Source organism: Artemia sp. Qi Xiang Cuo, chromosome 13 (assembly GCF_049724085.1).
Source record: "Artemia sp. Qi Xiang Cuo chromosome 13, ASM4972408v1, whole genome shotgun sequence".
In the NCBI taxonomy this organism is placed as follows: Eukaryota; Metazoa; Arthropoda; class Branchiopoda; order Anostraca; family Artemiidae; genus Artemia; species Artemia sp. Qi Xiang Cuo.
Genome location: NC_142806.1, coordinates 9,356,724 through 9,371,605, shown reverse-complemented (window position 1 = coordinate 9,371,605; position 14,882 = coordinate 9,356,724). Strand labels below are relative to the sequence as shown.

Here is a 14,882-nt window from a genome sequence, read left to right as displayed (position 1 = left end):
GTTGACAACCCTAGTTATTTATCACCATTTCAGGTAATTTTTTATATTCCTTTGAAAAATCATTAAATCGACCAAAAAAATCTCTAAAATATATTGATTTTTTTTCACCGGGTGGCAACCTTAGGCATCAGGTCACCATGTCCACAAGATGTGATTTTAATTTCAGCCAATCTTTGTTCAGTACATACTTTTTATACAAAAAGAGAAAACAACTGTCGTTGGTTCTGTGCTTCTTCAACCCCCATTGAAGATATGATGCCATATAAGTATTTACCATGTAATTATGGTAAATACCGCACAATATCATTATGGTTTTTCTGTGCTTTTTGCTCTTATCTTGCAACTGTTTTCTAGGTTATGTGCTTCTTCATCTCTTGAAGATATGATCCCATATAAGTATTTACCATGTGATTATGGTAATTACCGCACCATATCATTATGGTTTTTCTGTGCTTTTTGCTCTTATCTTGCAACTGTTTTCTAGGTTATGTGCTTCTTCATCTCTTTTGAAGATATTGTGCCATATAAGTATTTACCATGTGATTATGGTAATTACCGCACCATATCATTATGGTTTTTCAGGTGCTTTTTGCTCTTATCTTGCAACTGTTTTCTAGGTTATGTGCTTCTTCATCTCTTTTGAAGATATTGTGCCATATAAGTATTTACCATGTGATTATGGTAATTACCGCACCATATCATTATGGTTGTTCTGTGCTTTTTGCTCTTATCTTGCAACTGTTTTCTAGGTTATGTGCTTCTTCATCTCTTTTGAAGATATTGTGCCATATAAGTATTTACCATGTGATTATGGTAATTACCGCACCATATCATTATGGTTTTTCTGTGCTTTTTGCTCTTATCTTGCAACTGTTTTCTAGGTTATGTGCTTCTTCATCTCTTTTGAAGATATTGTGCCATATAAGTATTTACCATGTGATTATGGTAATTACCGCACCATATCATTATGGTTTTTCTGTGCTTTTTGCTCTTATCTTGCAACTGTTTTCTAGGTTATGTGCTTCTTCATCTCTTTTGAAGATATTGTGCCATATAAGTATTTACCATGTGATTATGGTAATTACCGCACCATATCATTATGGTTTTTCTGTGCTTTTTGCTCTTATCTTGCAACTGTTTTCTAGGTTATGTGCTTCTTCATCTCTTTTGAAGATATTGTGCCAAATAGGTATTTACCATGTAATTATGGTAATTACCGCACCATATCATTATGGTTTTTCTGTGCTTTTTGCTCTTATCTTGCAACTGTTTTCTAGGTTATGTGCTTCTTCATCTCTTTTGAAGATATTGTGCCATATAAGTATTTACCATGTAATTATCGTAAATACTGCACCATAACACTATGGCACATAGTACCATATAATAATTCAATTATTATTCTGATTTTAGAGATTTCTAACCACCTGTGGCAGTCACGAGAGACTAACTGTGTATTGACTCAATTGGTGAACTATGGAGAAACCCCTGCTGTTGGGCATCACTGCTTTTAAGCAAGGTAATTGATACTATGGGTGTTAGAGGCAATTTTCTTCTTGTTTGTGTTACTTTTGCTCGAAAATGTGAAGAGTTGTTACCATTCCCTACTTATTTCTGCTAATTTAACTAGAAAAATAAATTGAACTTTAAAACCTAACTATTATTTATTTAAAAAAAACAAAATCTTGCTGATCAGAGTGATAAGGTGAATGCAATTTGATAAATGCCTCAAATTAAGTATTTTACCCTTTGAAAAAGACATTTTTTACTTGAAAATGAAGAGTAGGACGTTGACAAATAGCAGAAATTTCAGAAGCAATTAAAAAGATCATAAGTGTTGGAAAGTGCGTCTAGCATTTCAGCTTATGTTGAGCCTTCCCTACCTCTTCTTTATCAAGTCTGTGTCTATCAATGGTCATCCGTTCCCTGAGCTCCACTGCTATTCACCTGAAGTATTATGGTATTGCAGATATTAAATAATTTTTTTTTTTTCAAGCATGTGCTATGCTACACTGTAAACTTTCTCAAAGCGGGAGAGGGGTTCAAACTGCGTCGTATGCTAGTCGTAGAATAGTTTGTTTTAGTTGAAAGAATCTTTGTACTTTTCTTGTAAAACTATTGCTTTTTACAAATGAAATGAACAAAAGTGACAAACTCTTATCCCTGGCTCTTTATGAATAGTTTCTTTAATGTTAATTTTAATTCCTTCTTTAATGTTAATAGTATTCCTTAACCCCTTAGCTATCTTTGGTCAGAAACTTACGCTTTGTGGCGAAAAATGGCTGAAAACCTATGCTTTGTTGTGGCAGTCTCTTTTATTATTTAAAAAGTGCACTAAGGATTACCATCAAATGGTTTGTGGTAACGAGCTGTAAGTAAGGAGCGACTGGGCTCAATAGTAACCGAAACTCTAAAAAGGGGAATTTTGATACTTATAGATATATCAAAAGAATCAGTTTATATTGTTGATTCCAAATATATATTATATAACTTTCATTAAGTTTAGTCTTATCCATCAAACGCTACGAACCTGGGAAGCTTAGCCTGATTTTTTAAGAAAGGGGGAAAGACCCCCTAAAAATCATAGAATCTTAATGAAAATCCCACAATCAGATTCAGCATAATAAAAAAAAAACCTACTGTAGAGGTTACAAGCTTCTATCTTCAAAACGTGGAATTTTGTATTTTTTGCCAGAAGAAAGATCACAGATGGGTGTTTATTTGTATTTTTTTTTCAGGGGTGATCGAGTCGACCCAGTGGTCCTAGAATGGCTCATTGGAACAGAAATAAATAGCTCTAGTGCCCTTTTTAAGTGACTAAAAAGATTAAAGGGCAACTAGACCCCCTCCCACGCCCTTTTTTCTCAAAATCGTCCGATCAAAATTTTGAGATTTCCACTTTGTTTAGCATAGTTGAAAGGCTGAATAACTATTTCTTTGGAAATAACATGACCCCCCACAGCTCCTGGGGAAAGGTCTTTAAGCCATAAGATTTGCCCATTGTTTATTTATAGTATCTGTTATCGGGAGTATACATACATTTCTTGGGTGGGAGACGAATTTTCTGCTGGGTAATATTCCATAGGGAGGGAAGGTTCCAGGGGGTGATTTTTTCAGGGGGAAATTTTAGAATGGGGAATATGCCGTAATTCCTATACGAAATTCTTCTTATGTCTTGCTTTCTCTTTGCCAAATAAAATTCACACGTGGACATGTTGTTTTAACTAAACGAGCCTTGTGTTGCTTGAGTCGTTCTTAAAGAATTGGGACAAAATTCAAATTTTTAACGTAAGTTATGGTTTTTTAGTACTTTTAAAAAAGCTTCTTATTGTTCTAATTAAACAAGCCTTGTGTTTCATGAGCCGTTCTTAAAGAATTTGGGCAAATTCTAATTTTAATGTAAAAGGCGAGGTGTTGAGGAGGAGGCAACCCCCCTCATATACGTAATAATTTCTCTTCGTTTTTAACTTTTAATGTTTCTCCTAACTTTCAGTTGAAAAAACTTTTCCATTCATATCCGCCGTCTCCCAATATCTCAAACTCACAGTTTTGACACGATTGTTCTTTGATAATAAAGAAACAGGACACACGTCTGTGATACCCATGCAAAAATGTAACTTTCCTTTTTGTTCAAGGCGGGGCTTGTAAGTCACCAGTCTATGGTTTTTTATGGGAACATTTCAAATACTGTGTTTTTTATCTCGATTTGACTTTTGAGGGTATTCAGGGTTTTCTTAAAGTTTAGAATTTTTTTTTTTATAATTACAAGCTAGAACTGCATTAATATATGTAAACATATTTTTCTAGCTGAGATTTAACTCCATCTTTCTTCAAATTACGTTGTGAAATTCAGTGTCAATGATTTTTAGATAGATAATTGGTTGAAAATCGTTGAAACAAGTTCAATTTTTTAGCTTTTAGAGAATGTCTAGATCATGCCCAAGGAAAAAGCCTAAGTTATTATAACTATGATTTAGTGACTGGTTGGATCTGAAACTTGTTACTCTAATGATATAAATATCACTTCATTTTGGCTAGAGTTAAAGCTTAATTATAACTTTTCGTTAGTGACTGAATAGATCTGAAACTTATAATTCTAATGATATAAATATCATTTCATTTTGGCTAGAGTTAAAGCTTAGTTATAACTGTACTTTAGTGACTGGATAGATCGAAAACTTGTAATTCTAATGATATAAATATCATTCCATTTTGGCTAGAGGTAAAGCTTAATTATAATTATGCTTTAGTGACTGGATAGATCTGAAACTTACAATTCTAATGATATAAATATCATTTCATTTTGGCTAGAGGTAAAGCTTAATTATAATTATGCTTTAGTGACTGGATAGATCTGAAACTTACAATTCTAATGATATAAATATCATTTCATTTTGGATAGAGTTAAAGGTTAATTATAACTATGCTTTAGTGACTGGATAGATCGGAAACTGATAATTCTATTGCTATAAATATCATTTCATTTTGGCTAGAGGTAAAGCATAGTTATAACTATGCTTTAGTGACTGGATTGATCTGAAACTTATAATTCTAGTGATATAAATATCATTTCATTTTGTCTAGAGTTAAAGCTTAGTTATAACTGTGCTTTAGTGACTGGATAGATCGGAAACTTGTAATTTTAATGATATAAATATCATTTCATTTTAGCTAGAGGTAAAGCTTAATTATAACTATGCTTTAGTGACTGGATAAATCGGAAACTTATAATTCTAATGATATAAATATCATTTCATTTTGGCTAGAGTTAAAGCTTAATTATAACTATGCTTTAGTGACTGGATAGATCTGAAACTTATAATTCTAATGATATAAATATCATTTCATTTTGGCTAGAGTTAAAGCTTAATTATATCATTTCATTTTGGCTAGAGTTAAAGCTTAGGCTTGTCAAGAATTTGCTTGTTTCAGTGGAAATGTACACCTTCTTGGAAATTTATTTACTGTCGTGTGGCTGTTTTTGTGAAAACGTATATTTTAATTTTCACCTTCTTAAAGGATCTTATATTCAAGACTGGAGATTTTAAATCTACTTGGTTTTCAAAAAATAGATATTAATGGGACACTTCGTATGACAATAATAACTCCAATGTTGTTCTTTTCATTTCCATTCAGTGCCAATTTATAGGGCTTACAAGGACTTTTTCTAAATTCGCATTAGTTTATTTTGTTTATTAACTTTTACTATTAACTTAACCAAACAGTCAACCTTCCCGCCAATCAGCATAGTTACCAGAATGGAGTCACCAATGAGCTTGAAATGCCATATTTTTCTGTCTAGATAAGTTTTTTTTCAAAGCAAGTCGTATCCTTTCTGTTACTATATGTCGTCTGCTGTTTATTAGATAGAAGTGATTGCTTCTACCTAGACTAAGATTTTTAATGACAGAAACATACAACAATTGGCCATTATCTCTGGAATGTTGTTTCTTTTCCAAATCCTTTGCTCCTCGATTTCTTTATGTATTTACGAAATCTCGATGCTGGAAGGATCAATTTACTCTTCCATAAAGTACCATATAAAAAGTGTGTGAACGTTTTTTGATGACTTTCTTAGTTTGAAGTAGCAAATTTAATTCATTACAGTATAGATTCAGTCATTGACTAGTTAACACAAGAGAATTGTATCATACTTTTTTGGATATTTTAACTTGGATACTTGGTAAATTTTCCATTGGCCGTTTTCAGCTCTACCATTTTTTGATCCCGCCCACTGTCATCAGTCCCTGCTAGGCATTCATGCAAAGAAGGTTTGTGGACGTTTTGAGAGAGAGATTTTGCTTTTTTTTTTCATTTTGTCATTTTCCAAAGCTATGCAAGTGGGAAACCGGGCGTTTGCTCAATTTAAATATTAAAAGCTGTGGCCTTGCAAAAATAAGCAGGTAATACCTGTCAAAGGTGATGGAAGTAATTATGAAGTTTGCTGTTACGGAACTGACGAAATTAAAATAGTAACGTCCGAGAATATATGGGCCTACGTGGAGAAATATGAAGAAGCGCTGAGAGATGGTAGAAAAAATGTTCAGAGAGCGATAAGGCTGTGTAAGGAGGACTCGGAAGGTTTAGCCGGGGATTTATCTGAGTCGGTTAACTTGATGCAGTCAGAAATTGTTAACCTTCGTGACGGCATACAGGATGAAATTCGTTGGAGAGTGGAAGAGCAGTGCAGTAGATTAGGGAGTTCTCCGGTGACACAGATTAAGTCAGATTTTCTTGATACTGTTACGCAAGCTGTCTATGAGGCGATCGATCTGCAATTCAGGGGTAAATTTGAACTGCTTGAGAAATCACTTGGCGATTTGCGGGCAAGAATTGTCCAAAATTGCGCAAAGCTCCAAAAGCTTGAAACTAAGCTAGATGATATAAACCAGTCTTCTCTTTTGACTAAGGTCATTGCATCTGGGATAGACTCTCCCGCGCGTGATTTGCCTCACCTTGGTGAGAAAGTATTAGCTCGACTTAACAGTGAAATGGGACTCAATCTTGATAAATCCGTTGTCAAGGGTGGAAGGCGTTTGGGAGGTGCCTCGGAAATAAAAACTCCGATTGAACTTACATTTTTTACTGAGACATCTGCAGTTGAGATCCTGCGCAATCGCAAGAATTTGAAAGGTTCCCGAATCTATGTAAATGAGGCTCTAACCAGAGAAAGGCAAGAAATCTACAAGCTTGCGCGCACTAAGTTTGAATTGAAAAATGTATGGACTTTACGAGGTGTTGTTTATGTCAATTGTGGTTCGCAAATCATTCCGTGTGAAACGATTTCCGACGTAGTTCAGATTCGCAATGTGTCATATGAACCTGTCGTCTAAACTAAGAAGCTGTGAATTTTTCTTTTCTTTTTTTGTTTCATGGATCGTTTTCAGTGTTTTCTTGATTCTTGTTTGAAATTAGATGTTATTCTTAATTCAGCTACCGGAAGTGATAAAGATATGCCTTATGTAAATAATCTACCTGAATGTGATTATTCTTCAGGCGAGTTTCTATCGGATAAAACAAAAAGTTGTGATTTTCCGATCAGATCGTTACATGTAAATGCCCGGGGGCTACAAAGCGCATTCAATGAACTGAAGCTTTTGCTTGCATCTAGTCCTATAGACATTGTTGGAGTTTGCGAAACTTTTCTGTCTGCTAATACACCCCTTACAATGTTAAATCTGCCTGGGATGAAGTGTATTTCGCGTAAAAGGTGTCAGAATGCGAGAGGAGATCAGATGCTGTATATTCGTGATGAATGGTCTTTTAGTATTCTCAGTGATTTGTCTGTATTTGATGAAGGGTTATGTGAGACTATTTTTGTTGAAGTTGTACCTTTGGACTGTAATCCATTTATTTTCGGGTCTGTTTATCGATCTCCGTCGGGTAACCCAAAAATATTTTTTGAAGTTTTTGAACCGCTGTTGAAAAATCTGGAAGCGTTGAAAAAACCGGTTATTATTTCGGGTGATTTTAATTTTGATCTTTTGAATCTCGATGTTGGAAATAATAAGGAGTTTTTAACTATGATGTTGTGTTCTAATTTTCTTCGAAGTATTTCTCTGCCGACAAGAGTTACAGCTAACACAGCTACATTATTAGATAATATATTTTTTTCTCCTGTTTTATTTGATGCTGAAAAATCGTCAGTAATTTTGTCTGATATGTCAGATCATTTTCCGGTGAGTGTTCTTTTAAATTTAAATAATAGTAATAAACAACATCGAGATTCAACAATGGATAATTCAAATAAGCGATATACATGGATTGATAGTAAAGTTCTACGTCAGTTAATTGGTGACCATGATTGGAGTTCGGTTTATGGCTCAGATGACGCAAATGCTGCGTTTTCAGATTTTATTGATCAAATGATGCGACTGCGGGTTCGGGCTTCTTCAACACGAGTTTCGCATGGAAAGTTTGCGCAGAAATTTGACCCATGGATTACTGAAGGTATTTTGGCATCGTTAAAACATAAAAATATAAAATTTAAGAATTATTTAAAATTAAATAATCCTGAGTCGTGTTTATAAATAATTTTTTTTATGAAAAATTTTAAATAAAATATAATCACATTTTAGTTTAAAAAAAATAACTATAATATTTTTGAGCATAAAAAAGATAATTGTAAAAAAATGCAAATTATAAATGAAAAGATACGTCCTCATAGTAGTAAGAATACTAGTGTTAATTGCCTTGTTTTAAATGGGGAAAATGTTACAGAGCCCAATGAAATTTTAAATGCTTTTGGAGATTATTTCAGTAATATTGGTTCTAGACTTGCATTGACTATGAATATGCAACTGAATTCCCTTCTGTTCCAGTTAATGAGCAACATGCGGAAAATTCGTTTTCTTTTTCTGAGATTAAGCCTCATGAGATTGAAAAAGTTATTCTGAAGCTTAAACGGAGTTTTTCTAAGGACGAATTTGGATTTTCGGCTCAAACCGTAAAGCAAATAGCGTCAATCATTTCACCTTTGCTGGCACATATTTTTAATTGATCACTTATGCATGGGGTTTTTCCTGAACTTTTAAAAAAAGCAAATGTTATAGCATTACCTAAAGCTGGGAGTTCAACTGACCCTTCAGATTATAGAAGCATTTCTCTACTTTCGGTTTTCAGCAAAATTTTGGAAAAACTTGCAAATAGTCAATTACCAAAATATTTTTTTGATAGTAAGATTTTACACACGTCTCAATATGGTTTTATAAAAGGAAAGTCAACTGAACTGGCAATTCATGAGCTTTTACTAAATATTAATGACTCACTAGATGATGGTCAACACGCGTTGGCAATTTTTCTTGATGTTGCCAAGGTGTTTGACACCGTAAATCATCCGTTGCTTCTTTCTAAACCAAAGTCTCATGGTTTTCAACGCAAGTTACTAATTTTTTTGCATCTTACATTTCCGGGTGACGACTAGATTGTGTTGATAAATCTCGTAATCTCCGTTCCGAAGCTTTCCCGATTAATTGCGGAGTGCTTCAGTGCTCTGTCCTTGGGACTATTTTACTTATTCTTTTTATAAATTATTTTCCAGAAGTTTTTCCTCTTTGTAAAATTATAATGTTTACTGATGATGTAGTAATATTTTCTTCTCACCGGGACCTATCAGTTCTTTTCCAGAACCTTGGAAGTACGTTACTAACTGTATCTGATTGGTATTCAAGGAATTTACTAGCTCTTAATGAAAAAAAATGCCAGTATATGTTATTTTCGCGAACTGGATCAGTAGTGTCAGATACCTTCTCTCTTTTTTTGAATGGTTTTGAATTAAGACGGGTGGATCAGTTCAAATATCTTGGGATTATTTTGGATGAAAATTTGTCGTTTCATAAATATGTAAAAACACTGTCGTTAAAAACTTACCGAAATATTGGCATGCTAACTCGTCTTTGTCACTTTTTTACTAAAGCTATTCTAAAATCTATTTATTATTCTTTCGTCCACCCATATTTTCTCTATTGCATTTCGGTTTGGGCATCTACCTTTCCGTCTGTTTTCAAATCTCTTCAAATACTTCAGAATAAAGCAATGAGGATTCTTTTAATGTTGATTGCAGAACTTCAGTTAGACACCTATATGGGACTTCAGGAATTTTCTCTTTGGACCAACTTCATTTAATTTCTATCTCTAGTATTTGTCATGATTATCAATATAGTAATTTACCTGTAAATTTCTCCGGCATTTTCTCAACTAATTCTCAATTTCATAATTATCATACTACGCATCGTTCAGACTTTTCGTGCGAAATTCGCCCGACATCGAGAGCGGGATTCAGCATCCGTCACATTGGCCCAAAAATCTGGAACTCAATTCCTGCATCAGTTCGAGAATGTAGCAACAAGCGACATTTTCTAAGACTGGTGAAGAAATATCTTATGACATGCTAGGCATTTTTTCATTAGGATTTTCTTTTTCGTTGTTGTAAAATTTAGTTAGAAAATGGCTGTGTATTTTTGTTGGCAATATTTTCAGCGCTAAAGTATGCCACCAGGCATGTGCGCTGTTTTGTGACATTTATTTATGTACGTGTTATAAATAAAAATATTCTACTCTACTCTACTCTAAAGGTTCTAGAGGTTCAGAAGTAATGCAGAAGCTGCAAGAAACTGCAATTAGCAAATATCAAATTAGAATTAATAAATGAAAGTTGAAACGAACAGAAATTACATTAAATAGCCAAGTCAAACTCAAAACAAGCAAAAATTAACATGAGTAGGGCTCATAACCCCCATACCTTCTCAAGACCGGGACACAATTTGTGTTCTACTGAAAAAAACAACAACAACAAAACAAATGACCATGGATTGTCAGTTTAATTCACATGTACTGATTCCTTAGAAGTTTTGATTACTTTTTATTTATGAAAGTAAGAAAAGTGAAAACATTTCAATTTTTTTTGTCTTTTTGTCTATTTATTGTAATTTCTGTTTGTTTTGAGTTTTATTTGTCTATTGATTGTGATTTGTGGTAGTTTTACGCTCGGAAGATTATAAGATTCTGTAGAATTTTTTATAAGTAAGTGTTTTCTTTTGTTGTAAGTGTTTTTGTGTAATTTTTGTTCAAATTTTTCAGAAGTTGAAGATACGTCTTCAAATGATGCTAAAGATATTATTGGAAGTGGACATCCTTATTATTGCCCAGAAGTGGACATCTTTATTCCAAAAATATTATTGGAAGTGGACGAAGCGAATGTTTTTGCTGTTTCTCCTGGCATCTCAGGGGATCGTCAACATAAAGCTTACCATGTTAAACTGGAGTCGGGAATTTACGGAGACAAAGGTATGCTTCAGATATCCTGTATTTTTTTTAGTCCAAAATGGGAAGGTGAAATGAAAAACCTTATTTACTTTTATCTTTTTTTCTAGCTTTTTGAACTCATTAGAACTCTGTTGAAATTTTTAAAATATGGGATATTTTCTTCTGTTTCTGGTGCCCTTCAGGTTTCTCATGGGTCCTGGAAAACCTAGAAAATGAAAGAAAAATTTTCCAGTCATGGAAAAACTCCCCTCCTTGTCAATGAGTGCAAACTGTTTAAACGTTTAGCGCATGAACGTCTCTTTAACATGTTTCTTTTAACATCTTTCAGATATAGTTATCTTTTAACATTTTTGTTCATTTCCTAGAATGTTGCTAACTGTTTACATGGATCAGCTGTCTATCAGCAAATAAATATGAGCTGACATCTAAAGCGCTGTTTTATTACCCTGGCATTGCATTATGCTTTTTTCCTCTTATTTTTTATCCCAAAACAATTGATTGAAAAAACATACCTAAATAAAAAATATTTCACTTTGTTAGCTGAGTTACATCATAATGGCTCTTTACAATGTTCCAGTGTCCAGCTATCTGCGAAAAAAAAGATGCCTTATATACAGAATGTCGTGGTTTCAGCCACTTTTTTTTTATTTTCAAGCCAATATATTTTAGTTGTTGTTCAGGCCAAGAGACGGTAAGTTTCCTATATATGGGTAAGTTTCCTAGGTTGCTAGCTACCGCAGCAACCCCGATATGAATGACATCATATGATGTCATGAATTACATTGCGTACATGATGACATTGCAATTTTTATTACATGGCATCATAATATGATGCCATGAAGTACATTACCTACATGACGTCATTGCATTTTTCATTACAAGATGTCATGAAGTACATTACGTAAATTACGCCATTGTAATTTTTACTACATTACGTTATTTGCATAAAATCAAAATCAAGGCTCTTCACGAATTTTCTCAGACTTCTGAACTATCTAGATCGTTCTTTTATGCGAGAATATCCTAAGATACCAATTTTCCCGAAAAAGTATGGAACCGTTTTTGAGAATTACAAACAGATAAACGATAGGAAAAAAAAAATTAACATTGAGAAATATTGTGAAATTATACAAAATATAAGGTAGAAAATGAAACCTCGTAAAAGCTTAAAATGAATGACATATACAGTATTTACCCTAATTGGTCAGAATATTTTACTTCAGATCTGTTTCATATTAGTCTAAATTGATTTTGCATTTAAACACATTTAGCTTTACATAAAGTATATCCGTTTCAGCTAAATAACTGTTAAAAAGATGTGATAGATCAAATGCAATTCTTTGAGACTTGATTGGTGTTTATTTTATTTTCTGCTAACTAGTATAGTTGACTCCTTATGATCGCCGTAAACGCCCATAATTTTTGACCAAGAAGTTGTTTGACAAATTTTTCGTGGTAAAAAGAGGGAGGAAGTCACACATTTCCTACCTTCCTACCCATCGCATGCTACCTAGAATATATACCTTCTAGAGATTTGGAAAAATATGCCAAAACATTTGGAAAATATAAAACAAACGTTTCTCTGAGTAAAAAATTCGTAAAAGAATTTTTTTTAGAACTATACCGCAAATTGGGTTTCATAAATTAAATATCGAGGTAGGAGTCAATATAATTAAATTTATAACAACAGTATAATGTTAAAAACGTTAAACGCTGAGGTGTACTAAATAAGAAATGGGATGAAAAAATACAAGTCGTAATGATCTATTTCGATTGAATCTTATATTGTTATAGTTCTTTCTGTTGCAGTGTCCTCAGATAAGGAAATAAGCAAACAAGGATGTGGACTCCCTAGCATGCCCGTACTTGGAAGTATATGTCTAAAAAAAGAAGTGAATCTGAATTGTGAACATGAGATGCCAAGTCACATTTATGTATCTGCTGAAAAGGTTGCTGAAAAACAGGAGGTTTCTCATTCTGGAGAAAAACCTCTCGAATGTGATATATGTAAGAAACATTTTACTACAAGTGGCAATTTGTCCAGTCATCAAAGAATTCACCCTGGAGAAAAACCTTTCGAATGTGATATATGTAAGAAACATTTTACTACAAGTGGCAATTTGTCCAGTCATCAAAGAATTCACCCTGGAGAAAAACTATTTGAATGTGATGTATGTAAGAAGTGTTTCAATTTAAGATCTGGTTTATTTTATCACAAAAGAACTCATACTGGAGAAAAACCTCTCGAATGTGATTTATGTAAGAAATGTTTTAATTCGAAATCCGGTTTATCTTATCACCAAAAACTCATACTGGAGAAAAACCTTTTGAATGTAATATATGCGAGAAAAAATTCCGCCAAAAAAGCAACCTATTTAAACATCAAAGAATTCATACTAGAGAAAAACTGGAGAGAAAAACGTTTATTAGAACCCACTACTAGAACTGAACGTTTACTCTATAAATCATTCTCGAGAAAAACGTTTACTAGAACTTTACGTTTACTCTATAACTCATACTAGAGAAAAATGTTTACTAGAACTCACTACTAGATTCTTACGTTTACTCTATAACTCGTACCAGAGAAAAACGTTTCCGTGAACTCACTACTAGAACTTTCCGTTTACTCTATAACTCATACTAGAGAAAAACGTTTCCGAGAACTCACTACTAGAACTTTACATTTACTCTATAACTCATACTAGAGAAAAACGTTTACTAGAACTCACTACTAGAACTTTACATTTACTCTATAACTCATACTAGAGAACAAGATTTACTAGAACTCGCTACTAGATTTTTATGTTTACTCTATAACTCATACTAGAGAAAACGTTTCCGAGAACTCACTACTAGAACTTTCCGTTTACTCTATAACTCATACTAGAGAAAAACGTTTCCGAGAACTCACTACTAGAACTTTCCGTTTACTCTATAACTCATACCAGAGAAAAACGTTTCCGAGAACTCACTACTAGAACTTTACGTTTACTCTATAACTCATACTAGAGAAAAACGTTTCTATGTAAGGAACGTTCTACTATAAGTGCCTGTTTATCTCATCATCGAATAACTCCTAAGAAGATCGTTGGAGAAATCAACAATTTTAATTGTTGGTTTTCATACATCGCTTAAAGAAAATTGTTTCTATTCCATATTGGAATCTGTTGAAAAATGAATTATTTTTAGTTCAAAAATTAGTATTTTCTTTTCTTTTGAAAAGTTGACATCTTTGTACATAGGAAGGCTGCATGAAAAAAACCGCGACGAGACTATTTTTTAAAGCATTCTGGAAGGTTTTAAAATTGTTTTCGTAAATATTGAGTAAATTGTGTGCCATTTTTTTTTCAAAAAAGTTTATATTACAATCGCTAGAAATTCGAAAAATAAATCTAAACTGTTCTACTCAACTTTGGGGATGGACAAGTATTTTCCGATCTATAGGCCTAAGAGCTAATTTTTTTATTCCTAGCCGTTTTGAATTTCTCCGGAAACAATAAATGCGAAAAAACCACCTTGAGATGGATTATTAATCAAAACTACATCAGCTAAAAAATGTTTAAACTTATGAAATAACAATCAATCTACGAAGGTGAATAGAATATTTAATTATAGTTCTTGACCTTCTATTTACCTCCAAAAGCGGTTTGTGCTTGTCGCTTATAACACCAGAAATTCAATACATTGTCCGTTTGGCCTTAGAAAAAACTATCTTCCAAATAAAATTTTCCTATTTAAAAACGACCGGAGAAATGTCAAATGACATGATTAATTTTGCCTCCATTTTATTCTATATTTAATGTAGCTTTATTACATTATTCACAAGATAGTTTGTCGTGGGTCTGATCACCTGGCATTACATGCTGACGGATATTAGTCAGTTTGCCTGCAAGAATGCGTTTATTCTTAGCATCTAACCTTTTTATTATTATTTTCCTTAGGCAAATTGTTCAGCCGTTAATTGTTCGTTGTATAGCACTATTGTGCAGCTATACAATTTTTCCTTATTGTGCAGCCAATAATAGGGGATTAAAGCAGAAAAAACTAAGTATTTTAAGGCATAGCAATAGTTAGACGTGGATTTGGGATACAAGATTTAGAATCACCTCAAAGGAGGCGAA

The 14,882-nt window shown here is 33.2% G+C and overlaps 1 protein-coding gene across 1 annotated transcript; it reads left to right on the top strand.

Moving 5' to 3' along the window:
* The first annotated feature begins 1,409 nt into the window (after positions 1 to 1,409).
* On the top strand, positions 1,410 to 13,877 carry LOC148944920 (uncharacterized). Its single transcript, XM_089099273.1, has 3 exons — positions 1,410 to 1,516; positions 10,576 to 10,782; positions 12,571 to 13,877. Exons 1-3 carry the CDS (start codon positions 1,474 to 1,476, stop codon positions 13,281 to 13,283), a joined length of 963 nt encoding a protein of 320 aa, XP_088955399.1. The 5' UTR covers positions 1,410 to 1,473; the 3' UTR covers positions 13,284 to 13,877.
* Positions 13,878 to 14,882: the final 1,005 nt, after the last annotated feature.

Coding starts and splice junctions, on each gene's coding strand:
- LOC148944920 (XM_089099273.1), top strand. CDS start 1,474: ATGGAGAAACCCCTGCTGTTGGGCATCACTGCTTTTAAGCAAG. Junction 1,517..10,575: donor CATCACTGCTTTTAAGCAAG/GTAATTGATACT, acceptor CAAATTTTTCAG/AAGTTGAAGATACGTCTTCA. Junction 10,783..12,570: donor GGGAATTTACGGAGACAAAG/GTATGCTTCAGA, acceptor TTTCTGTTGCAG/TGTCCTCAGATAAGGAAATA.